The sequence below is a fragment of the Podarcis filfolensis genome (assembly GCF_964270895.1).
Source record: "Podarcis filfolensis genome assembly, chromosome: 13".
NCBI lineage: Eukaryota > Metazoa > Chordata > Lepidosauria > Squamata > Lacertidae > Podarcis > Podarcis filfolensis.
In genome coordinates, this window is record NC_139615.1 from 5,971,395 (window position 1) to 5,997,602 (window position 26,208).

Consider the following 26,208-nt stretch of genomic DNA (forward strand, 5'->3'; position numbering starts at 1 on the left):
GGGACGGTGGTTTCCCTTGCTGCATCCCCTTTGCCGGGTTGCTGCGCTGTGGGAACCACCGCTTGAGGCTTCGTTTGGCTGCTGGTTGACTAAAATCCCTTATTTTGGCTGCTGATCCCTTATTTTCGAGGCTGCTGGTCCCTTATTTTCAAATCTGTAAGTTGACAGCTATGTACCAGGCGCATAAATTCCTACCATACTCTCCCCCTGAAGTTTAATTTAGACTATTAACATTCTCCCTTTTCTTGTCTTTGCTAATCAGTTTGGGCTCTAGTGCTGGTTTAATGTAAAAGACTACACCTCGCTTTTTGGTATCGTCAGCAGTGATAAAATCCATGCCTAATTTTTTATTTATTAGGACTCTTTGATTTTTTTGGTGTCTCTTGTAGGCAAATTACCGTATTTTTCGCGGCATAAGACACTTTTTTCTTCCTGAAAAGTAAGGGGAAATGTCTGTGTGTCTTATGGAGCGAATGCGTGGTACCTGGAGCCGAATTGCCCAGGGGCAAAAAGCAGATCATGCTTTTTTTTTTTTTTTTGAAAGAAGGAAGTGGGTGTTGAAACAAAGCCGCTGATCGGCAAATGATCGGGAGCGAGATAAGGGACGCTAGCAATAAAGGAGGCTGCCTGGGAGGGGGGGGGTAAAGACAGCAAACTTTCAAGGAGAGGAGACAGGAAGACTAAAGCAATAAGGAGAGAAATTAGAAGAAAAGGAGGAACAAAAAACTCCAGCTAAGGAAAAGACACTAAGGCAAACAAGAGGGAAGGGAGTGTTGAAAGGAAGCAGCTGATCGTTAAACGATCGGGAGGGAGATAAGGGATGCTAGCAATGAAGGAGGCTGCCTGGGAGCGGGGAGGTAAAAGCCCATGGATCCTCAGGATTTTTACATTGGGTCACCCCAAATTCACCATTAGATCACATAGCATGTCCATGGCTGCAGCCTGCACCAAAAAAATCACGCATCCACTGTTTCCTAGGGCTGCAATGGTGCAAAAATGTGGTTACAAAGCACGGATCCACATGGATTATCAACTTCTCTTAATATAGGTCTACGCGCTGCTGCACTTTTTTCTTCTTGTGCGAGCCGTTCCGTTGCCAACCTTTGCTTTTCCAAAGGGGTATTTTGGGTTCCTATCAGAATTAAGTGGGTGGCGCCTTGTCACACAAACACAGCCTAGATCTGGCAGGACCTGGAGATTCTGGGTCTGTTCCCTGGGCGCAAAGCTTACCCTTCTCTTTCCAGCCCAGGCCGCCCGGGGATCCCTCTTGCCATACTTCCAAGCAATCATGGATCACCTGACGGCATACCTGCTCACCACCCGGGAGGATCTCAGGCCGGTCCAGATCCAGTCTGTGGGTAAGCGAGATTTTCCCCCCACCCCCTTCTCTCTTCAAAGTTTGTTGTTGTTTAGTTGTTTAGTCATGTCCGACTCTTGTGATCCCCTGGACCAGAGCACGCCAGGCACTTCTGTCTTCCACTGCCTCCCGCAGTTTGGTCAAACTCATGCTGGTAGCTTCAAGAACACTGTCCCACCATCTCGTCCTCTGTTGTCCCCTTCTCCTTGTGCCCTCCATCTTTCCCATCATCAGGGTCTTTTCCAGGGAGTCTTCTTCTCTTCTCATGAGGTGGCCAAAGTCTTGGAGCCTCAGCTTCAGGATCTGTCCTTCCAGTGAGCACTCAGGGCTGATTTCCTTCAGAATGGAGAGGTCTGATCTTCTTGCAGTCCATGGGACTCTCAAGAGTCTCCTCCAGGACCATAATTCAAAAGCATCAATTCTTCGGCGATCAGCCTTCTTTATGGTCCAGCTCTCACTTCCATACATCACTACTGGGGAAACCAGAGCTTTAACTATATGGACCTTTGTTGGCAAGGTGATGTCTCTGCTTTTTAAGATGCTATCTAGGTTTGTCATTGCAATTTTGAGCTGGTCACACTTTGCGGTCCTGTTGAACTCGTTGTGACTGGCTTCTGAGCCAACCCGCTTTAGGGATCATGAAGGAAAAGAGAAATAAACAAGGGTCTGTTTCTGCACAGGTTTAGCTCAGTCAATAGAGCCCGAAGCTTGGGCTTGAGTTTGAGCTTCACTTCAGGGGAAAGATTCCCTCGTTGCCGGGGGTTGGACTCAATGACCTTTGGGAGTCCCTTCCGACTCGACAAATCTGTGCTCATTCTCTTTGCCCAAGAAGGGGGCGTTTTAAAGCTTCATCTAATTGCTGACTCATTTCTAAGGTCTCCTCTGAGCGTTTGAAATCGCCCTCAACAGGGTTTCTTAAGCAGCTACGTGATATGGAAATTCAACAGGCAGAGCTTCCTTCCAAGGAAAATAATAATAATAATAATAATAATAATAATAATAATAATTATTATTATTATTATTATTTATTTATACCCTGCCCATCTGGCTGGGTCTCCCCAGCCACCCTGGGCGGCTTCCAACAAAGTATTAAAATACAGTGCTCTGTTAAACATTCAGAGCTTCCCTAAACAGGGCTGCCTTCAGAAAGCCTTCCCGGTTGAATTTCGGGCTGTTATGACACAGCTGCTAAAAATAACAAACCCCAGGAGCCTGCCTTGAGAGTCGAGATGGCAAACCTGTCAAAGCACCCACTTGAATAGCTTGGTCATTTAGTTTACCTCACGAACGCCGCCTCGACGGTCAGCAGGCACAGGGTTGGGTATAAATCGCTAGAATTGCTATTAACGGGGGAATGCGGAGCAGGTGGGGAACCCTGCCATTTCCCAGAAGCCTCTGCTGCTCACGCCTCGCCCTCTGGTTCCCCCACAGAGACTCTGGCTGTCCTCGCCAGCGTCATGGACAGGGAGGTCTTTCTGCCGCTGGCCAACAAATGCTGCCAGCTCGGGCTGGAGCTCTGCGACAAAGTGGACGATCCAGACTTGAGGCGGTGCACGTAAGTCAAACCACTCCTGATGGGAACGTTAAGGACCCAGCATCTTCCTCGCAGCTGACATTGGTGGAGATTTGTAGTGGAAGGTTTTTGGGGAAGGGGCCTGTTGCTTGAGATTTGAATTCAGCATAATAATAATAATAATAATTTATCACTTATACCCCACCCACCTGGCTGGGTTTCCCCAGCCACTCTGGGCGGCTTCCAACAAAACACTAAAATACAATAACCTATTAAACATTAAAAGCTTCCCTAAACAGGGCTGCCTTCAGCTGTCTTCTAAAAGTTTGGTAGTTATTTTTCTCTTTGACATCTCGTGGGAGGGCGTTCCACAGGGCGGGTGCCACTACCGAGAAGGCCCTCTGCCTGGTTCCCTGTAACCTCACTTCTCACAGGGAGGGAACCGCCAGAAGGCCCTCGGAGCTGGACCTCAGTGTCTGGGCAGAATGATGGAGGTGGAGACGCTCCTTCAGGTATACTGGACCGAGGCCGTTTAGCATCAGAAAGCCACGGGTTCAATCTCCATTATACGAAACTGTACTGTGCTGTTTGGCTGACTCAGAGTTATTTATCTGCCGCCTTTCCACAACGAGAGGCAGCCAGAGCGTCGCTGGCAGACGCCCGCTTCTTGTCAAAGTGCAAAACTTTGAAGGGCGGAGGGGAAAGAAGCAGTTTACAAAGTGGGTCGACAGATTCAAAGGAGAGCAAAAACAGGCCGTTTAGCAAGCATGGAATGAATCCAGCATTGCAGAAGATGTCATCTGGGCCACCTGCACGTCATACGTTTAAAGCAAGATTATATCATGGCTGCCCTCCCCAAGAATTCTGGGAGCTGTAGTTTGCCAAGGGTGCTGAGAGTCGTTAGGAGATTCCTGCCCCCCGTTCTCCTCGCACAACTACATTTCCCAGAGTTCCCTGCGAAAAGGGATTGACGGCCGAACCACTCTGGGAATTGTAGTTCTCTGGGGGGAACAGGCAAAAAGTTGAGGCTTAACAGGTAAAGTGAGAATGAAAGCCTGGGGGGAAGAAGAAGAAGAAGATGAAGGTGATGAAGAAGAAGAATTTTATTATTTGTACTCCGCCCATCTGGCTGGGTTTCACCAGCCGCATGGGAAGGCCACGAGAGCCAGGGTTATGTGATAAATGGCACAAGCCGGCCTTCGCCTCAGATGTTTGGGACTACAACTCCCATCATCCCCCAGCCGGCACAGCTGGTGACTCCTGAGTTATAGAGGCATTTATTCCCTCTTGGGAGAAGCCTCTCTGCCGCTATCGATCATACACCCTTGGGATGTTGGGGGGTGATTGGAGTCGTAGTAAAAATATCTGGGAGGCTGGCAAAAAAACAAACCACTCTTGGCAGTGAATTTTGGGGTTTCTGGCCAAGAGAGGCCTGCTTCACACCTGTCACCTGAACCTGTTTTAGAATGGAGGCCAGTGAGACACACAGGTGTTCAAAAGAATCCTTTCTTGCGCCAGGTACAGCCTTTTTGGGTCTCTCGCGACCGTCCTGGAGGACGCCATTGAGCCGTACCTGCCTCGCATTACCACTCTTATGATCTATTCTCTCAAATCCACAGAGGGCGTTGAGGTGAGTATTTTGGCAGCTGCTTTCGTGGGCTGGGACTCCCGTCATCCCATTTTTATTTATTTATTTATTTAAAGTCATAACAATAAGCTTCAAACAAATTTAAAGGGTATAACGCCACTTTGCCCATTGCTGGGTAAAGAGACCCCTGACCATTAGGTCCAGTCATGACCGACTCTGGGGTTGTGTCGCTCATCTCGCTTTATTGCCCGAGGGAGCCGGCGTACAGCTTCCGGGTCATGTGGCCAGCATGACTAAGCTGCTTCTGGCGAACCAGAGCGGCGCACGGAAACGCCGTTTACCTTCCCGCCGGAGCGGTACCTATATATCTACTTGCACTTTGACGTGCTTTTGAACTGCTAGGTTGGCAGGAGCAGGGACCGAGCAACGGGAGCTCACCCCGTCGCGGGGATTCGAACCGCCGACCTTCTGATCGGCAAGTCCTAGGCTCTGTGGTTTAACCCACAGTGCCACCCGCATCCCCTGCCCATTGCTTCAATGCTATAAAATGATCCCAATATGCATTATTAATACACATTACTGCCTTGTTGGCTCATTAAGTGTTTGCATGCTTAAAACCTAAATATGTTCATATTCCTGGGGTCAGGGGAGGCATTGGAAACTGGTCTGTTGGGGCAAATGGACCACTTCCACATTGATCCTGGCCTATTCCCCTGCCCCACGAGTCTGCCTTCTCGCTTCCCCTGCCATTTGTCTCCCTGCTTTCCACCCCACTGGTCCCAAGGGGCACAAATGACCTGTGTTATGTGCAAGAGAGAGGAGTTGCAAACTTTGAGACCTCAGCGCTGTGACCTGTAAGCAGAGAGGTTTGTGACGCTCAGTATCGCGGCTGCTGCCACTGCCCAGTTTTGTAGCTTCTCTAGGCTTCCTCAGCTCCTGGGCGGCTGCAGAGTCGAACGATGAGCATTGCAAGAGAGTTAATATTCTCCCGCATCTCAAAATGACGCCTCTTGTGTGTCTCCTAATCGCCGCCTCTCCCGCATTTGTCGTCTGCTCTGCCCAGTCTCACGGTGGAACTGGAAACTCCTTCCTCCTGTTTGACGATGAGGAAGAGGACGAGGCAGAGGTGGAAGGAGAGGAGAGCCTGGACGAAGATGAAGACGACATCTCTGAGCTTTCGGGGTAGGTGACCATTGTTGGAGGGGTTTTACGAAGGCTGGCAACTCCCTTGTTTTGGGAGGGGATGTTCCAGGTGAGAGGCACAGAGCCATATTTAAACAGTCCTCCCTCAGAAAAACAAAAGCCCTCTGGTTTCATAGCCTGTAGCAGGCCGCAGGATGAGCCCTTCGTGTTTCAGAATCCTTCCTTGGCATCCATGTGGACTGGAAACTTAACTCTTTAATGAAAGCAAAGGTGGCAGTTTTTTAAAGGCCATTTTGGTGACTTTTTTTGAAAAAAACCTTTTATGTAGCTGTTAGCTCTCTGAAGACTGGTGGAATTTGATCTGGGGGATTTATGGGCCTGGAGCGATGGATTTAGGCCTAAAAGCTGAGAAATTTGTAACTTTGAGAGGCCATCTCTGAAGTCGCTGGTGGTGCTTGTCTGCTTGGTCTCACTCTCTTCCCAAGATTGTATAGCAACCTTTCTCCTGACACTAATTTTGTGTATGCAGTGGTTTTTATTTATGTGGGAGCTTTTATTGTATGGAGGCTCAACCCAACATGTGAGCCCCCCAAAAAACAATCTATAAAATGGAGCACCTCAAATTCAGGTTGATCGCCTTCAGAATGGGTCCCAGGCTCCTTAAAAGCCACCTGAGCCCCTTATATCCCAGCCAGATCGCAGAAATCGTCCGGAGGAGCACTGTTAGTTGTCCTCAACCAAAAGTCAAGCATTTAGTGTCTCTACTCCCATGCTGTGGAGAGCAATTCCAGCAGAGATTTGGCAGGCTCCCTTTGCTTTTGACTCCCAGGCGTCTCTTGAGAACGTTTTTACGCCAACAGGCCTACGCAGCTAACATTTCTTCTTGAGCAGCCAGTTCATTTTAACTATTGTTTTGCATTGCTTTGAGAGGTTTTTACATTGGTGCCCACCGCCAGGATGTCTTGCGAGACTGAGGGCAGGATCTAAGTACAGTGGTACCTCGGGTTAAGAACTTAATTCGTTCCGGAGGTCCGTTCTTAACCTGAAACTGTTCTTAACCTGAGGTACCACTTTAGCTAATGGGGCCTCCCGCTGCTGCCACCACACAATTTCTGTTCTCATCCTGAAGCAAAGTTCTTAACCCGAGGTACTATTTCTGGGTTAGCGGAGTCTGTAACCTGAAGCATATGTAACCTGAAGCACCTGTAACCCGAGGTACCACTGTAATTAAGTATAATTTAGGAGAATGCTCTAGGCGTGAGATTCTGTCTTGGGACTTGAATATCTGAGTTTGTTGTTTGTGAAGAGGCTGGTCCCCAATTTCCTCTTCTCCCCCCCCCCCCCCCGCTTCTGGTTCTCTTGCAGGTTGAACGTGGAAAGCGCCTTCATGGATGAAAAGGACGACGCCTGTGTTGCTCTGGGAGAGATTGCCACCGGCGCCAGGTATGACCGTGTGTGTGTGAGAGAGAGAGAGAGAGAGAGAGAGGCTCATTTTGTGCTGGAGTGGCTTGGAGACCACCAGTGTGACTGACCCATCAGTAACAGACCTTGGGGTATACAGGCCCTTCTCAGGAAATGGCGACAGGGGGAGAAGCCTCCGCCCTTTAAAAACCTGAAGCGCCCCTTAAGGGCAGTTGGTGGGAGGAGGGGGAGCAGCAGGGACAGCCACCCCTCCACCTTAAAAAGTTTTAAGATTTTATATGGAGATTTTAAGATTTTATAGGGAAGTGCGTAGGGAAGTTTTTAATATTTAATGCTGTATTGTTTTTAACACTCGATTGGAAGCCTCCCAGAGTGGCTGGGGAAACTCAGCCAGATGAGCGGGGTATGTATGTATGTATGTATGTATAAATAAATTATTATTATTATTATTATTATTATTATTATTATTATTATTATTATTATATCCAGCCCAACAAAATATCAAGAGGAAAACACACAGCAGGGCGATCTGAAACTGGCTTGTGTTGACAAACAGAAGTGTGTTCGGTAGATGTTTGGAGCAGATCCCACTTGGTGTCCTCGGGCGTCCAAAAAAAAATCTGGTTTTGCTTATGTGACGGCAGTGGGATTAGAGGGGTCTGCACAGGGAAGGGTGCTCCGTCAAGTATCCTCACATGGGCGCAGGTCCTTCAGCGCAGGGCAAGGCCATGTGTCTACCTGGCTCCCGCCACCCCTGCCCTTTGACCCTTGTGACTGGGGCTGATGGGAGTTGGGAGTCCAGCGGCATCATCCGGTGAGGCAGATATTCCCCACCCCAGAGCTCTCCCCAAGTAGAGACGAGAGCTTAGATCTCACGCTAACCTTTTCCCCCACTTTCTTTTTGTCTCCATCTCTTTTTTTTGGGGGGGGGAGTTTTATTTATTTATTAACATTCTTATGTTACATTGGTAAACATCATATTATATCACAAGGCTTATTATAATTTTCAGCATGTATACAAAGTTTATATACCTAAAGAAAAGAAACAAGGACAAAAAACTATTCCAAAATCATATACGTACCACCACTTTGGATTTCCTGTCCATCCCGTTGTATATTCCTTTTTTACAAATGAATGTACTCTTATTATTGTATATTTCTCTACATTTTATCTAATACATTCCTATATCAATATGTACCTTTGGTCTTTTCTCAACTCTCTCCAACGTCAATCGAATGCTAGCATAGATAGCGAACCTTTACTGTATTTTTGAACATATATCTTACATCTATCTCACTTTTCCCTAATTTTTTGTTTTGAATTGCCTCTCAGGCTATTTGTCAACTGCGCCATTTCAGCAAATTCTTGTAGCTTGTTATGCAATCTCTTATTGTCCGAACTTCTTCTTCCTTCCACCCCTTTGCCACCAAAGTCTGAGCTGCAGCTGTTGCATATAAAAATACCTCCCCATCCGGGATGTCCCTGCCAACAATAATTAACTTAACTCTTTTTGTCTCCATCTCAGCGTGGTCTTCCTGCCTTTCTTGGAGAAATGCTTCCAGGAAGTCTTTGTGCTCTTGGAGGTAATGGGGGGGCCAAAGGGGGGGGGAGTATGTTTGGGGGAAGTGGGGCAGGGGGCAAACTTTGGCGGGGGGAAGTAGAGGCTTGGACCTGGAAAGAGGGGAGAGGTGTTTTCTGGACACCTGTAGGGCAGCAGTCCCTTACAGAAGCTCCGTTATACCGAATTAGGCAGCTGATAAACAGCTCTTGCTGTCAGAAAGTTCTTTCTGATGTTGAGTCGGAGTTCCTTTCCGGCAACTTGAATCCACTGTTTTGGGAGCTAGCATTTGGAGCGGGAGAAAACAAGCTGGCTGCAGCTTCCATGTGGCTATCATACAGTGGTGTCTCGCAAGACGAAAAGAATCCGTTCCGCGAGTCTCTTCGTCTTGCAGTTTTTTCGTCTTACGAAGCAAGCCCATTAGCGGCTTAGCAGATTAGCGCTATTAGCGGCTTAGCGGGCTTAGTGGATCAGCTGATAAGTGGCTTAGCGGATCAGCTGATAAGTGGCTTAGCGGATCAGCTGATAAGCGGCTTAGCGGATCAGCTGTTAAGCGGCTTAGCGGATCAGCTGATAAGCGGCTTAGCGGCTTGGGAAAAAGGGGGGGGGAGGAAAAAAACCCCGCAGGAACTCGCAAGACATTTTCGTCTTGCGAAGCGAGCCCATAGGAAATTCGTTTTGCGAAGCACCTCCAAAACGGAAAACCCTTTCGTCTAGCGGGTTTTCCGTCTTGTGAGGCATTCGTCTTGCGGGGCACCACTGTATCTCCTTCTCAGCCTCCTCTTACCCAGCTCCCTCAACCGTTCCTCATCAGGCTTGGTTTCCAGACCCTTTATAGTCTTGGTTGCCCTTCTCTGTCCACCTGCCAGTTTGTCAATATCCTCCTTAAATTGCGGCGCCCAGAATTGGACACAGTATTCCAGGTGTGGTCTGGCCAAGGCAGAATAGAGTGAGACTATTACTTCCCTTGATCTGGGCATTATACTTCATTCATATACCGTATTTTTCGCTCTGTAGGATGCACTTTTTCCTCTCCAAAAATGAAGGGGAAATGTGTGTGCGTCCCAAGGCTTGCGGATAGCAGCCTGCATCCTGAAGCCTGGGGCATTCTGAGCAGCGCACCCCAGGCTTCGGGCAGATATCTGCAAGCCTTGGGAGCCGGGCGGGAGTTCCCGCCGGGCTCCCAAGGCTTGCGGATAGCAGCCTCCAAATCCGACCTGGTTTGGAGGCTGGCGGTGGGGAAAAGCAGCGCTTCTCCCCACCGCCAGCCCCACAAGCTCGAGGGACAGCGGGGAGGCAGAGCGCCACCTTCCCGCTGTTCCCCGACCTGGTCTTTGGGGCTGGCGGTGGGGGAAAGCAGCGCTCCCCCCCCCAGCCCCAAAGAGCAGGTCGAAAGGAACCCAAAGCCTCCAGAGCCCAGTGGGAACTCCCGCTGGGCTCTGGAGGCTTTGGGTGAACGCACCTTGAACGCACAGAACGCACCTTGACTTAGACGGGGAGAACAAGGGAAAAAAATTTCCCCCCCTGTTCTCCCCCTCCTATGGTCCGGTGCGTCCTATGGTCCAGTGTGTCCAATAGAGCGACAAATACGGTATATATAAATGAGAATATGTTATGAGAAGCACCTGCTTCTCATAACAGCTGGAAGGGAGGAACCCTCAGTCAAAGGCTATCTGGGGTGTGGCAGAGAAGTGTTGAGCTTTTTTTTGTTTTGGCCAAAGTTGTTGTGAAATCTCAAAAAAAAAAAGTTTTTTAGGAAATTCGCCAAAAAATCAGCTTCCAACTGTTAGATTTTCCAAGACGTTTGAACTGATTTCGAAAACTTCTGCTTGGATACTATTTCTGGCAGACAAACCCTGTATATGTTCAAACGTACGGCAGCCCTAAATTTAGGGACCTGGAATAAGTGCAAGTGGGTGGGTTATAATTCTTCACGGATGTATGACCCTCTGCTTTAATTTCGCACACATCGCAGGATAATTTACAGCTGAAACGGGGTTGGAAAACAGCACCTCAAAAAGCTCCACAGCTTAAGAGTGGTACAAACGCAATACAGAATGAGGGCACCAAAGGCGGCTAACATTTTCACCCAGCTTGAAACAAAAATGTGCACTGTTGCTTCCGGACAGTGCAGCTAGGGGGCGCCTGTCGTATCTCGGTAGGGATGGTATTGTGCAGAACAGGGGCTGCCACTCTGGAGGCCCTGCTCTGTGTTAACCGTGGCACAGGCTTCTGATATTTTGGGGGGCTTTAAGGAGAAAGTCTCCTGCAGAGGGTCTGCAAGGGATGGATGCTGTCTGGTCCTCAGCTGTGCAGGACGTTTTCTTTGTTAGTGGTAGCAAAGCAGATGTAAGGGCCGCAGCAAAAGGCCTGACTCCTCCTTCTCTTCCCAGCATCCCAACATCAACGTCCGGAAATCTGCTTTCAACACCCTGGGACATTTCTGCATCTCCTTGCACCGGGTTTGCGAGCGGGATGCGTCCGAACCTCACAGCGCCGGTGAGTGACCTCAGGGATGGTGTGTTTGTTTTTTAACTGGGTTGGTCCAAGGAGATGACCTGGAAGCGTGACTTTGGCGCAGGGAGAACCTACCTTAGCAAAAGGATCAGAGGAGCCCGCAAATTAGGGATTGGACACAAACTGCAGAAGGAAGGCTCAGGCGGACAATATATAGCTTGGAAGGTTAGCAGCAACACAGGAAGTTGCCACGTACAGAGCTAGACTGTTGATCTGTTATAACAAATTTCAAGGTGCCCACACATAGGGGCACAAACTCCCCAGAAAACCAACCTTTCACCCTTCAAAAATTAGGAAATATTTTGGGGGTGGGGGAAATCACTTTATTTGAGCTCACAGAGCAGTCCCGAAGCCACCTTGGTTCTCTTAATTTTCTCTGCAGTAGAAGGAAGTGTCTTGGAAAAACCTTTCTTTTCGCTTATAAATCCTGTAAATTTACTGAAGTGAATGGGCCACTGTCCAGCAACTATCCTCCTGTGCGAGTCAAAAGAGCAGCTTTTATGTATGATTGAGGTTGATCCATGAAATGGATTCATGAACCAAAGTAATTGCCATCTCGAAAGAATGGCCCAGACTGGCCAAGATAAGGCAACTGGCAAATATTATCAGGTATCTTGGCAGACAGGAGACAAGCCACACACTCAAATTTCTGCTTCTTTATGTGACGGTTGTACGGTGCTTTTTGGTGCTCTTTGGGCTGGGCAATTTCTAAAGTCTTTACACACCTTTGTTCTGGGTCCTCCCCTCCTTGCAAGCAGGGAAGGAACTCCATGGCAACAGGGAAATTAAGACCTGCCTTGCTTTTTGCTGGATCCTGCCTCCATCCATTCTCCTCTGACTCATAATGGGCTTGGGAGTCCCTTGATGGGGAGCTGGGCTGTAAAAGCCAACCCCGAAATTTTATTATAACAAGTCCATCTTGTCTCACTTACCCTGACTGGCTGCCGCGGTTGTCCAGATATTCAGCCCGGCATCTTTCCCTGCCGTACGTGAAGGTGCCATCGGGGACTGAAACCGGGCCCTGCCATTGAGCTAAGAGTAAAACAAGATTCTAGTCCTTTTGGATCTGGAGAAAGGGGCTGTATAAACAGTAGCATAGGAAGCTGTCGTCTGTGAGGTCAGACCATCTTATCTGCACCGACTGCCAGGATTTCAGGCAGCGAATCTTTTTACCTGGAGTTGCCGTGGAGGGAATCAAACCTGGCGCCTTCTGCTCCACCAACCGAGCTCTGGCCCGTCTGCTTTTAAAAACTCTGCTGCATTCGTGCCCTCCTTCCAGGCGGGGCATCTGGTGGGGCCAGGATGCTGGATCCAGCCCCTCTTAGTCCTTGTGAGCCAGTGTGGTGTAGTGCTTCAGAGCAGTGGACTCGTAATCTGGTGAACCGGCTCCTCCACATGCAGCTGTTGGGTGACCTTGGGCTAGTCACACTTCTCTGAAGTCTCTCAGCCCCACTCACCTCACAGAGTGTTTGTTGTGGGGAAGGAAGGGAAAGAAGATTGTTAGCCGCTTTGAGACTCCTTAGGGTAGTGATGGGACGCGGGTGGCACTGTGGGTTAAACCACAGAGCCTAGGATTTGCTGATCAGAAGGTCAGTGGTTTGAATCCCCGCGACGGGGTGAGCTCCCGTTGCTCAGTCCCTGCTCCTGCCAACCTAGCAGTTCAAAAGCACGTCAAAAGTGCAAGTAGATAAATAGGTACCGCTCCGGTGGAAAGGTAAACGGCGTTTCCGTGCGCTGCTCTGGTTCACCAGAAGTGGCTTAGTCATGCTGGCCACATGACCCGGAAGCTGTACGCCAGCTCCCTCGGCCAATAAAGCGAGATGAGCGCCGCAACCCCAGAGTCGGTCCTGACTGCACCTAATGGTCAGGGGTCCCTTTACCTTTAGGGTAGTGATAAAGGGGGATATCAAATCCAAACTCCTCCTCCTCCTCTTCTTCTTCTTCTCCTCCTCCTCCCTTCCGCAGCTCGCCTCCAGCTGCTGTGCACCGTGCTGCCCGCTTACATCAAAGGGATCCGGGAAGACAAGGAGCGCCAGGTGGTGATGGAGATTTTGGAGAGCCTGGCGAGGGTGCTGAAGACCTGCCGGCAAGAGGCCCTCCGCGCACCCGGGCAGCTGACGGACCTGTGCCAGGTCATCCGGGAGGTCCTGGAGAAAAAAGTGAGTGTTTGGGGGGGGGAGCTGTGCTCCAAAATACCTGTGAGTGCTCCAGGTTGCCGAAGGCTGTGGCAGAGATTTCTACAGGGCTCTACCCCTTTTTTCCCCTCTTGGGGGCCAGTCTTTTCCACCACTCAAGCTTGCCCTCGGTGACTTCCACTGACCGGACTGTGAATCCGGCAGCTCCTGCCAGATTCGGCTTCGGGGGGGGGGAGCGTCAGGGTGAGATACACCCCCAAAAATGCTTTATATGAGTATATAAAATGTCAAACTAGTGCGGTGCATTTTTGGGAAGCGGTGGGACATACACAAATGGGGTGGAAGTGGGGCTTTTTTGTTGGAGGAGTATTTAATAATAATAATAATAATAATAATAATAATAATAATAATAATAATAAAATTTTTATACCCCGCCCTCCCCGGCCAGAGCCGGGCTCAGGGCAGCTAACACCAGTAAAATTACAGTAAAAAACATGGGGGGGGGGACCAATTTAAAATACAGGTTAAAATGCAATTTAAAATCCAGCCTCATTTTAAAAGTAGCCCATAGATCAAAACCCTAAGGGGAGGGAAACATAAGGGTCAGACTGAGTCCAAACCAAAGGCCTGGTGGAACAGCTCTGTCTTGCAGGCCCTGTGGAAAGATCCTGCAGGGCCCTAGTCTCTTGTGACAGAGCGTTCCACCAAGTCGGGGCCAGTACTGAAAAGGCCCTGGCCCTAGTTGAGACCAATCTAACCACCTTGCGACTTGGGACCTCCAAGGTGTTGTCGTTTGTGGACCTTAAGGTCCTCCGCAGGGCATACCAGGAGAGACGGTCCTGTAGGTACATGGGTCCTAGGCTGCATTTAGGCCAGTATATGCCGCAATCGTATTCAAAAACGCTCTCTTCCTTGTGTTCCCTTTGCAGACAGTCTGTCAGGACCCCAGCCTGGACGAAGACGAGGATGAAGATTGTGATGAGGTGGTAAGTCCAGCAATCAGCAGCCCCAGACCCCAGAACCCCCTTTCTTCTTCTAAACTCTTATAATTTGTGGGCTTCTGAGAACAGACATGGCAGCCTGATATATATTTCCCTCACTAGCCCTTATGGTTCCAATAAATGCATTCCAAGTACAGTGGTACCTTGGTTCTCAAACTTAATCCATTCCAGAAGTCCGTTCCAAAACCAAAGCGTTCCAAAACCAAGAGTGCACATTCCCATAGAAAGTAATCCAAACGGATTAATCCGTTCCAGACTTTTAAAAGCAACCCCTAAAACAGCCATTTAGCATGAATTTTACTATATAACGATGTACTGCAGTCACACAATCAATCATTCAATCAGTAGCTGAACTGGGTTCCACACAGTCACACACAAAAAAACAAAAGAGCCGCAAAAACAAAAAGGCAAAAGAAATAGCAAAAACAGACATACCTCAGCGTAACACTCAAAACGGAAGTTTTGGGGACCGTTCGGCTTCCAAAAAAAGTTTGCAAACCTGAACACTTCTGGGTTTGCAGTGTTTGGGTTCCAAGTTGTTTGAGGACCAAGGCGTTTGAGAACCAAGGTACCACTGTATCATTATGCTTGTCCAATCTTCGTCTGAAAGCAATTAGTTCCTCCTTGAAAAACATACCTGCTCCGCAGCCTGCAAGCGAGGAAGACGGAGAACCTCAGCTCAATTCTTTTTCTCTCTTTTTTCCTTTCCTACAAGAACACAAGATAGATGTCCTGCTACTGAGCTATGGGCCTTGTAGTCTTCAAGATTGCAGTCCTCATGGTTCAGGAGAAGCAGCTGATGTAAACAGTAGCTTAGGGACAAATCATTGTTCCTCCTAGTGTAGCCTTGTGAGGCTTTCCCCTCGGGTGGGAAAAAGTATTGCACCCGGGAGAGGGAGTGGGAGTCAACAGACGCTCAAGGAATAGTTTCGGAGAAAAAGCTTTATTTCTACCATCCATGAACTGGTAGAAGGAGCAAGTGTGATAGATTCACAAAACAAGCACGGGTTCACAGTCATTTGCACAGAGCATATATACCCCTTCCAGTTCCCTCCTCCTTTCTCCTCCCTCAGGAGTCCTGCCCCATGAGTTCCTCTGAGCATGAACAGAAAGCTCCCCTGTCTTGGGACTCTTTTGGACCCTTCCCAGGAAAGGGGGTGAGAAGCCAAGGGGGTCGAGGATGTCCAAGATGTTGCAACTAGAATGAGATAAAAGTCAGTTCTCAGGCCTGCTCTGACAGAGCCTATTCATTGGCCTTTTGAAGCCTTCTCGTACTGATAAAAGTAACCGTTTGCCTATGCACAGCATCTTGTGAGAAAAGTAGCGGAAAACTTTAGCTGTGGATTTTTAGAAGAGAGAAAAGGAATTTTGGACAGTTTTGAGGTCTGGGGGGGGGGTGACTTTGGGCCTAGGTGGGGTCACCTGTCCTCACCTCCTTCACTAGCTCCGCATTGTCTACCTGAACGGCAGCAGTGGCTCTCCAGGTTTTCAGACGGGCGTCTCTTTCTCTCCCAGCCCAGATGCCCCCAGGATTTGAACTTGGGACCTGTGATATGCATTGCAGATTCCCTCCCTCTGAGTTTCAGCCCGCCTTCTAAAACTCTGCTTCCTCCTCTCCCTGCCCTGTGTCTCTCCTTTCTCCCTCTGCCTCCCAAAACCAGGCGGAGTATGACTCCATGCTGATCGAGTACGCCGGTGAGGTGATCCCGGCTCTGGCCGAAGCGGCTGGCGGAGAAGCCTTCGCTCCGTATTTTGCTGGCTTCCTGCCACTGCTCCTGAATAAGATGGTGAGTGATGGCTGCCCCTTTCCCCTCCAAGTCTTCTTTTGGCTTCCCATTTACTTTAGCCTGAGTCCCGGGACACCTCAGCTCTTATTTATCCACTTCAGGGCATTTGTGCCATGCTATTCAGCTTTAAAGTGAAAATTTTAAAATTTGGGCCTTGGGCCTGTCGCTGTGTCTAGGCCAGGCATAGGCAACTTTCGGCCCTTCGGAGATTTTGGACTACAATTCCCATCATCCCTGGCCACTGTTCCTGTTAGCTAAGGATCATGGGAGTTGTAGGCCGAAACATCTGGAGGGCCGAAGGTTGCCTATTCCTGGTCTAGGCCTAACCCAGCAGTTCTCCACCTGTGGGTCCCCCAGATGTTGTCGGACTACAACTCCCATCATCCCTGAGCTCTGGCCTTGCTAGCTAGGGGTGATGGGAGTTGTAGTTCAACATCTGGGCACCCACAGGTAGAGAAAGGCTGGCCTAAGCATAGCTGTCAACTTTTCCCTTTTCTTGCGAGGAATCCTATTTGGAATAAGGGAATTCCCCTTAAAAAAAGGGAAACCTTGGCAGCTATGGACCTCACCCTACCTCACAGGGTTGGGTTTTTTTAGTTTGATAAAGTATTTCCGCGCCGCCATATCTGACCCCCCTGCTTGCACCCTTGTTTACAGAGTTTACATGGTTTCCCACCTTCTCTCACAGCCCCAAAAAGTGGGGCGGGGCGGGGAGGGGGTCTTTTTCCTTCCTGTGAATTTCTCCCTCATTTTTGCGCCTCCGCTTCATTCTGCCCCCTTCCTCCTCCCCACAGAAGCCCAGCTGTTCCTCCACAGACAGGTCCTTCGCGGTGGGCACCATGGCGGAAGCGGTGCAGGGCCTGGGCCGCACCTCGAGCGCCTTCGTGCCGCGCCTCCTGCCGGTGTTGATGGGGGCGGCGCGCGACGCCAACCGGGAGGTGCGCAGCAACGCCGTCTTCGGGCTGGGCGTGCTGGCGGAGCACGGCGGGGAAGCCATGCACGAGTATCCTTTGCTTCGTGAGGTGGAGGGGGCCGGGATCGGGTTCCCGGCGCGGCCCGCCGAGGAAGAGTCCACGCGCGTTCCGGAAGCTTCCGTCAATTCCCCACAGAAACGAAGAAAAGCCGTTTATAGAAGCCTGGGCTGAAGTGAGCCAGAATCTGGAATCGTGTCACAGGTGAAACTCGAAAAATTAGAATATCGTGGAAATGTTCATTTGTTTCAGGAATTCAACTTAAAAGGTGAAACTAATACATGATATAATTTGGGGTTTTCATCACAATTATAACAAATAAAGGCTTGATATATCTCACTTTGCATGTCATGAGTCTATCTCGTATATTAGTTTCACCTTTTAAGTTGAATTACTGAAATAAATGAACTTTCCATGATACTCTAATTTTTCGAGTTTCACCTGTACCTTGAAGGCAGAATCAGAGCGGATTTCTCAAGGTACTGGCGAAAAAAGGGACACCAACACCCACATATATCTGTATATCATCTATATCTCCCAGCATGTTGTTGTAAAAGGCCCCCCTCAGGGACTATGAGAAAGGCAATGCGTTGCTTAAATACTAAGCTATTAAAAACAAATTATATACCAATTGTGTACATTTAATCAAAATGAAAAGCAGCCTATATCTATCTATCTATCTATCTATCTATCTATCTATCTATCTATCATCTATCTATCTATCTATCTATCTATCTATCTATCTATCTATCATCTATCTCAGGCTTCCTCAACCTCGGCCCTCCAGATGTTTTGGGACTACAACTCCCATCATCCCTAGCTAACAGGACCAGTGGTCAGGGATGATGGGAATTGTAGTCTCAAAACATTTGAAGGGCCGAGTTTGAGGAAGCCTGATCTATCTAATCTCCCAGCATGTTGTTGTGAAAGGCCCCCCTCAGGGACTACGAGAAAGGCAATGCGTTGCTTAAATACTAAGCTATTAAAAACAAATTATGTATCAATTGTGTATGCGTAATCAAAATGAAAAGCAGCCTGCCGAGATCCCTGTGGTTTATTCATTCATTTAGTATATTGCCCTTCATCTGAAAATCACAGCATGAAAATACAAAGTGAAAACACCAAAGGGATAGGGTTATCACTTAGTCACTTAATTCATTTATTTCTTAGAATTTATGCACTGCTAGATTGTGTGTGCGTGTGTATATATGTATATATAATTCAGCAGAGTATAAATGTATAAATATAAATATAAATAAGTGTAGGCCGCTTTGAGGGTGGTGTGTGTGTGTGTGTGTGTGTGTGTATTGGTATAAATATATATATTTAAAAACCACCCTCAAAGTGGCCTACAAAATATAAAATGGCAAAACAGGCAGATTCAGAACCCTACTTTGAAACGTGCAAAAGCTGAAATGCTGAAACAGATTAAATTTGCCTCAACGTTTTAAAGCGTCTGGGTGGGCATGTCTTAAACAGGAATGTTTTTAGAGGGTGCCGAAAATGTCAAGCAGCGAAAACGCCAGCTTGATCTCAATCGGCAGGGAGTTCCAAAGTGCAGACGTTGCCGCACTAAACAACCGAGTTCTTACAAATGTGGAACGGGGATTATGTGGCACCGGTCGTAATAATAATGCCAATTCCGTCGATCAAACCGGTCAGGTGAATCCATGACCAGCTTTTCCACGGACGGCCCCAGAGTTGTGGCCTGGTCTCTCCCCGATGAGACCCACCTGTTTAGACAAGCCTTCTCCTGACTATTGTTTTATTGTACAACTTGATTGCGACCGTTTCAATGTTCCGGTGAGATTGTTTTCTTGTGTTTTGTTCTCGTTTGTATAGGAATTGATTGTATATATTTAAAGCTTATTGGAAGCCATTTTGGCAGTTAAGCAGTGTATAATAACTCAACGGTGCTGGCGGTGGGAATCCAGCAAAATCCTTTGGCCTTTCTCGCTCTCTCTCCAGTTCCTGGCAGCACGTCAGGCCCTCGCCCTCCCGACTCTTCCTTTTTCTCCTTAACCCCCTCGCTTGCTCTGCTACAGACACTACCCCAAGGTCCTGGGGCTTTTGTCCAACATAATCTCTCAGGAGCGTAACAACCGGGTGGCCGACAATGTATGCGGGGCCGTCGCAAGGATGGTGATGGCCAATCCTGGAGGGGTCCCCATCGGACAGGTGAGAGCTGAGTGCGAATCCCGGTTAGTATGCAAAGCCCCATAGCGCAGGTGCGGATCGGGAATCTTCTGCCACCTCCTTAATATTGGAGGCACCTAGCTTCAGCATGTACAGTGGTACCTCGGGTTAGGTACTTAATTCGTTCCGGAGGTCCGTTCTTAACCTGAAACTGTTCTTAACCTGAAGCACCACTTTAGCTAATGGGGCCTCCTGCTGCCGGAACACGATTTCTGTTCTCAGCCTGAAGCAAAGTTCTTAACCTGAAGCACTATTTCTGGGTTAGCGGAGTCTGTAACCTGAAGCGTATGTAACCCGAGGTACCACTGTTTACGCTTTTGGAAACAGTTAATCTTTGCCACCACTTCTTTTTTAAATTCCGGCTTGGTTGATCTGGAATACCTACTTGCCGTTCTGCTTATCCATTGGGTTTTGGCAATCAACTTTTATTAATTAAAAAAAAGAGGTTTTTATTTCTGATAAGAAAAATCCAACCTAACCTAGGCTTTAAGCCTAAAGAATTGCCTGATCCTGAAACCCAGGTCATTGATTGATTTCCGGTCATCATCATCACTATTATTTAACAAAGTAATATTTTATTATGCTTAGCATTTATGTTAAGTGCTTAACATTTTCTGTGTGCTGCACAGAGAGATTCAAACCCTGTCCACGGACGTTGCAATTTACTGCGCACGACATGAAAGGAAAAAGGAATGGGGAGGGGAGAGGAAAGTACTGTTGACTCGAATTCCCAGGAGCTTTCCAAGGTCCCAGGAACAGCCCTGACCCTTTACAGTTCATAGAATCATAGAATCATAGAGTTGGAAGAGACCACAAGGGCCATCGAGTCCAACCCCCTGCCAAGCAGGAAACACCATCAGAGCACTCCTGACATATGGTTGTCAAGCCTCTGCTTAAAGACCTCCAAAGAAGGAGACTCCACCACACTCCTTGGCAGCAAATTCCACCGTCGAACAGCTCTTACTGTCAGGAAGTTCTTCCTAATGTTTAGGTGGAATCTTCTTTCTTGTAGTTTGGATCCATTGCTCCGTGTCCGCTTCTCTGGAGCAGCAGAAAACAACCTTTCTCCCTCCTCTATGTGACATCCTTTTATATATTTGAACATGGCTATCATATCACCCCTTAACCTCCTCTTCTCCAGGCTAAACATGCCCAGCTCCCTTAGCCGTTCCTCATAAGGCATCGTTTCCAGGCCTTTGACCATTTTGGTTGCCCTCCTCTGGACACGTTCCAGTTTGTCAGTTGTTTTCAGCTGGAGAAGAAACATGCAACCTTTGCCCTGCAAAGCACCTTCCTTTACCACTGGGTTTTGTTCATTAGCTACCTTCCTTTCTGAATAGTAGATTATCTTAACACGTTCTTTTTAACTGCCCCAGCAGAGTATGGGGAGGGGGAAGGAGAGGGGCAGACTTTCCCACACCCCGTGCTTCTGGGTGATGTGGGGAGTCCGGTCCCCTTGGCCAAGCGGTGTGGAAGGGGGGTGGTCACCATTTCCCCCAACCCCGATTAATGAAGGAGTGCAGCAACAACAATAAGAATAATTTATTATTTATACCCCGCCCATCTGGCTGGGCTTCCCCAGCCACTCTGGGCGGCTTCCCAAAAAATATTAAAATACTGTAATACATCAAACATTAAAAGCTTCCCTAAACAGGGCTGCCTTCAGATGTCTTCTAAAAGTCTGGTAGTTGTTGTTCTCTTTGACATCTGGTGGGAGGGTGTTCCACAGGGCGGGCACCACCACCGAGAAGGCCCTCTGCCTGGTTCCCTGTAACTTGGCCTCTCGCAGTGAGGGAACCGCCAGAAGGCCCTCTGTGCTGGACCTCAGTGTCCGGGCAGAACGATGGGGGTGGAGACGCTCCTTCAGATATACTGGACCGAGGCCATTTAGGGCTTTAAAGGTCAGCACCAACACTTTGAATTGTGCTCAGAAATGTACTGGGAGCCAATGTAGGTCTTTCAAGACTGGTGTTATGTGGTCTCGGCGGCCGCCCCCAGTCACCAGTCTAGCTGCCTCATTCTGGATTAGTTGTAGTTTCCGGGTCACCTTCAAAGGTAGCCCCACATAGAACGCATGGCAGTAGTCCATTCTGGTGAGACAGTCTGTGGGCAGGGAGGGTCTCAGCCTACGTACCAGATGGAGCTGGTAGACAGCTGCCCTGGACACAGAATTGACCTGCGCCTCCATGAACAGCTGTGAGTCCAGAATGACTCCCAGGCTGCGCACCTGGTCCTTCAGGGGCACAGTTCCCCCATTCAAGACCAGGGAGTCCCCCACACCTGCTCGCCTCCTGTCCCCCCAAAACAGTACTTCTGTCTTGTCAGGATTCAACCTCAATCTGTTAGCCGCCATCCATCCTCCAATGTTTCGACCAGAATCGAGGACCCTTGCTCCGACCCCTGGGCTGCTTCTCTCTCTGCGCAGAAGAATCCCTTTGGGTCAGGCGGCTACGGTCAAATCTGTGGCCGTATAACCACCTCACGGCACCCAGGGATGGGTGCAAAAGTTGACACGCTTTTTACTTCAGTGCTGCTTCAAAAGCGGAGTAAAATACCCAGCTCTTCAACTCTGGCTGAGAGTCTATAGGACAGGCTTTGCCAGCCTGGGGCCCTGCAGATGTTTTGGAGCAGCAAGGCCTACAATTAAGGACTTTGTGACGATCCTTCATCAAGCATCTTTCCCTCCCGCCTTGTTTCTTCCCACCCTTTCCTTTCCACAGATTTTCCCCGTCCTGATCCACAATCTCCCCCTGAAGGACGACTTGGAGGAATACAAAACGGTTTTCTGTTGCATCAACTTTATATATGAGCACGATCCCCAGCAGGTAGGTTCCCCCAACCTCCCTCGCAACCTATCGCTTCGACCTGAGAGATTCCCCCCCCCAAAAAAAACCCCTCTGCTTTGGCAGAACTTTGTCTCTAGTGTTGTAGTCGGAGTGCCAGACCCAGCTGCCAGGACAGGTGGCACAAGCGACTTGGCGCAGGGCTGCAAAAGGCACCCTCCCGGTTCATGCTGCATGTACCCATTTCCTTGCCCAATACCAGAGTTGGCGGCAAGTCTTCCCCCGCCCAGGCGGACATCCATTTTCTGCTCATTCGGATCGAGCGAAGCTTCCCTGTAACAAGAGGGGAGTTGAGAGATGCTATTTCTTTTAAAAAGGGACGCGGGTGGCGCTGTGGGTTAAACCACAGAGCCTAGGACTTGCCGATCAGAAGGTCGGTGGTTCGAATCCCCGCGATGGGGTGAGCTCCCGTTGCTCGATCCCTGCTCCTGCCAACCTTGCAGTTCGAAAGCACGTCAAAGTGCAAGTAGATAAATAGGTACTGCTCCGGCGGGAAGGTAAACGGCGTTTCCGTGCGCTGCTCTGGTTCGCCAGAAGCGGCTTAGTCATGCTGGCCACATGACCCGGAAACTGTACGCCAGCTCCCTTGGCCAATAAAGCGAGATGAGCGCCGCAACCCCAGAGTCTGCCACGACTGGACCTAATGGTCAGTGGCCCCTTTACCTTACTATCCACAACATCCCCACATGTTCCATGTTTTGCTCCCCACACACGAAAGGGGATTTGCCGCGGCCCTGAGAAGGCCTTGTTCTCTTTCAGGTCCTGCAGCAGATTGGCGAACTTGTGCGAGTCAGTGGCAGCATCCTGGCCAAGGAGAACATCCCCTCAGGTATGCGCTCTGGGTGGTTAGCGGGCCTTCTTGGTTGGGCAGCTGCCCACCAGCTTCTCCCCCTCCCCCCCTGCCCATTTTTACTGCCCAACCACTTTGGGAGAGGGTGTTGGTGTTCAGAAGAACGCGACTTCGTTGTGCGATCCGTGCCACGTGGCATGTGGTGCTTTCAGGGTCACTGGGTGGTATTCACACCCGCCCAGGGCGCCTGACAACAATTCAACTCATAACAATAACTATTCCTGATAACAGCAGCGTGGCGTAGTGGTTAGAGCACCGGACTAGGACCTGGGTGTGCCGGGGATTGTAATGGTCACTAGGCCCCATAGGCCCTGCTGCCCCATGAACATCAGGCTGGCGGCTAGGGGGAAACGGAAAGTTTGAGCGAGGTATTGCCCAGCGTCCGAGACGTCACTGCTGCATCTCGGCCAGCTTAACGGCTCTCTCTCTCTGTGTGTGTGTGTTTTCGTTGCTCAGAAGGCCGCAACTCCCTGGTCTCCCTGCTGCGCAATCTCTCCGCCCGATGCCCGTCCGAGTTCCAGGCGGTGGTGCGCTCGCTGCCTTCGGAAGCCGCTTCCTTGGTCAACGCGGCGGTCAGCTCTGTTTGAGGAGGGGCCGCGATCCCAGCTTTGTGAAAGCGGAAGGGGACTTTGCTTGAGGCGACCCCCACACCTCCCACCGGACACCCTTCTTGGCTCTGTATGGACTAACCCTTCCAAGTTTTTGCGGCCGACCTGCCCTCCGCCCGTTGATGCCAGGCGACGCTCCCTGCGGTTTCAATTCCCCGTTTCTCGTCAGGCTTCTCTCGCCTCACCGTCGTGCCACCTACCTGTGACGGCTGTTCGTTTTTTGCCACACGCGTCCCTTGGTGCTGACATTTCTGGGGGCCAGCCGGGTCTTGGGGGGGGCGGGCAGTCAGCCTTTTTTCACACAGCATCAGCAGGGGCATGAAGTATGTAGCACCCCAACTCCCACAAACCTCTTTTCTTCCTAGGCCTTTCCCCAAGGGAGGCTCTCTGCCTAACACCTTCAGGGACCGGCCTGCATCGGTTCCTCGATCCATCCGTTGGGGGCCTCAAAGTCCCTGCTGCCAAATTTTTGCCTTTTTTTGCTGCCCAGTTACGACGCCCTCAACCAGCACGCTTCATTTGCCAAGGGGAAATTGCCGCAGCCAGTTCTGTGCAGAGACAAGAGCCCAGCAGTCTTCGGGTGGGTGGATATGTTTTATGGGAGCCCCTTTTAGTAGGGCAGCAAGGAGGAAAGGAGAGAGGATATTGGTGCAGTTCGGGGCGTGAGTCCTCATGGTTTTCCCTTCTTCCTCGAGATGGAGGGCTGAGGAGTGCTTTCAGCGACACTCAAGAACACCAGCAGTGTGGCATATCTTAAGCATGTAAACTGCCAAAAACCCTCATTCCTCGACCATTACAGGAGGAGGGAATGTGGGCTTGAGTTCGGCCTGTCCCTGTTGCTATAACCTCCCACCACCGGGAAGTGTGTATTTTATCTTTCTTTGAAATCTAAGCAAAAATGAGAGCAGTGAGGGAGTTTTAGTCATTGAGAGACCCACTTTCTGTTTGATCTCCAAGCCAAAGATTTCAGGTCGGGTCGCGCTCAAAGGTTCAGCAGTATTAAGTTTTCCTCAGATATATGCTGATGCGAGTCCTGCCATTAATGGAAGCCAAGACGCAGCCCCTTCCGATTATTATTTTCTTCCTCCTCCCACAGTTTCTCATCTCTTTCCAACGGTTGTCGAGGGAGGCGGCTGTTTTTTGAGCCAAATTCGTCCCACCTCCCTTTCCCTGTTGGGAGCGATTCTCAGCGCTTTTAAGTGCCGCCTCCCTCCCGTTCTTTGCGGGGGGCTTATTCCAAATGAATTTTGTTTGCCAAAGTTCGTGTTTCCCCAAACAGTCTCTGAGAGGATTTTGTGATAATTTATTTTCGCAAGGCTGCTGTAGGTTTTCACCCGGGCTCCTGCACCCATCGAACCAGCTGTTTCCCCATCTAGTTTGTATTTAAGATTATATAACCACCTGGGTTTTGGTATTTTTCTGGAACGAAGAGATTATATTGTGTTATGTTATATTAAAAAAACACGTTGAAACTAACAAGTGTGTTTCCCTTGCAGAGAGGGTATGCTTATTAAGGGTATCGTAAGAACGGGCTCGGGATGCAGGTGGCGCTATGGGTTAAACCACAGAGCCTAGGTCTTGCCGATCAGAAGGTCGGCGGTTCGAATCCCCGCGACGGGGTGAGCTCACGTTGCTCTGTCCCTGCTCCTGCCAACCTAGCAGTTCGAAAGCATGTCAAAGTGCAAGTAGATAAATAGGTACCGCTCCGGCGGGAAGGTAAACGGTGTTTCTGTGCGCTGCTCTGGTTCGCCAGAAGCGGCTTAGTCCTGCTGGCCACATGACCTGGAAGCTGTACGCCGGCTCCCTTGGCCAATAAAGTGAGATGAGCGCCGCAACCCCAGAGTCGGTCACGACTGGACCTAATGTTCAGGGGTCCCTTTACTTTTACCTTTAAGAACGGGGTCTCAGAGCTGAGGCCAAAACCCCACGTAGGCCGCTTGCTTCAAATACTGGACCCCCCACCCTGAAGAAAGTTTTCTGAGCAAGAAGCAACCTGTCCCATCCTGTCAATATCCCTGTGCCAACTATTCCACAGCCCCATAAAGCCTTCAGGAGCCTGCTAGATGAGGCTGGCTAGTCCATCCTATTCTCAGTGGCCAACTCACATGCCCCAGGGAGAAACCCGCACTCGGGACCTGCACGCAAGAGGGGTTAATTGGATCGTTCTTGTTTTTATTATGCATTTTGTGTTTTCATATTGCGATTTTAATATTGTAACCGCCCCGAGATCTGCAGGTATGGGCGGTACACAAATTTAAACAGCAGCAGCCCTCTCAACTCTTGCGGCTTCTAGCAACTGGCGTTCAGAAACAAGAGGGCCAGCTCACTTTTAGAAAGAAGCGTAGGTGCAGAAGGAAAGCAGCCCCCGTAATATTCAGAAAGTTCCCAGGTTTGATCGTCAACACCTCCAGCTGAAAGGCGCTAGGGAAGGATCCGGTTGCGGGCAAAGGGCGCTGCCCAGAATGTACCACTGGAGCATAGCTGTCAACTTTCCCCTTTTCTTGCGAGGAATCCTATTCGGAATAAGGGGATTTCCCTTTAAAAAAAGGGAACAGTTGACAGCTCTGCACTGGAGCAAGACAGACTTCTGCCCCCCTCCCTCTTTTGGTCTTGAATCGGGAGCTCAGTTCAACGCCCATTGATTTGGGGGGGGGGGGCGTTTGCCAACTTAAGTTATTGCAATGTCCTGGACTTAGGAAACTTCAGACGACTGGGATC

The 26,208-nt window shown here is 49.5% G+C and overlaps 1 protein-coding gene across 2 annotated transcripts in view; it reads left to right on the top strand.

Moving 5' to 3' along the window:
• The window catches only part of IPO4 (importin 4), a 50,892-nt gene extending 25,923 nt beyond the window's left edge, over positions 1 to 24,969 (top strand). For both annotated transcript variants that reach the window (XM_083580829.1, XM_083580828.1), the window contains 15 exons: positions 1,245 to 1,358; positions 2,789 to 2,912; positions 4,389 to 4,500; positions 5,522 to 5,640; positions 6,967 to 7,044; positions 8,550 to 8,607; positions 10,976 to 11,081; positions 13,065 to 13,258; positions 14,164 to 14,220; positions 15,897 to 16,022; positions 16,817 to 17,025; positions 19,039 to 19,171; positions 21,910 to 22,014; positions 22,792 to 22,861; positions 23,339 to 24,969. In XM_083580829.1, coding sequence (XP_083436955.1) covers positions 1,245 to 1,358; positions 2,789 to 2,912; positions 4,389 to 4,500; positions 5,522 to 5,640; positions 6,967 to 7,044; positions 8,550 to 8,607; positions 10,976 to 11,081; positions 13,065 to 13,258; positions 14,164 to 14,220; positions 15,897 to 16,022; positions 16,817 to 17,025; positions 19,039 to 19,171; positions 21,910 to 22,014; positions 22,792 to 22,861; positions 23,339 to 23,469 — 1,736 coding nt within the window. In that variant the 3' untranslated portion in view covers positions 23,470 to 24,969. The remainder of the gene's footprint in view (positions 1 to 1,244; positions 1,359 to 2,788; positions 2,913 to 4,388; positions 4,501 to 5,521; positions 5,641 to 6,966; positions 7,045 to 8,549; positions 8,608 to 10,975; positions 11,082 to 13,064; positions 13,259 to 14,163; positions 14,221 to 15,896; positions 16,023 to 16,816; positions 17,026 to 19,038; positions 19,172 to 21,909; positions 22,015 to 22,791; positions 22,862 to 23,338) is intronic.
• The last annotated feature ends 1,239 nt before the right edge of the window (positions 24,970 to 26,208 follow it).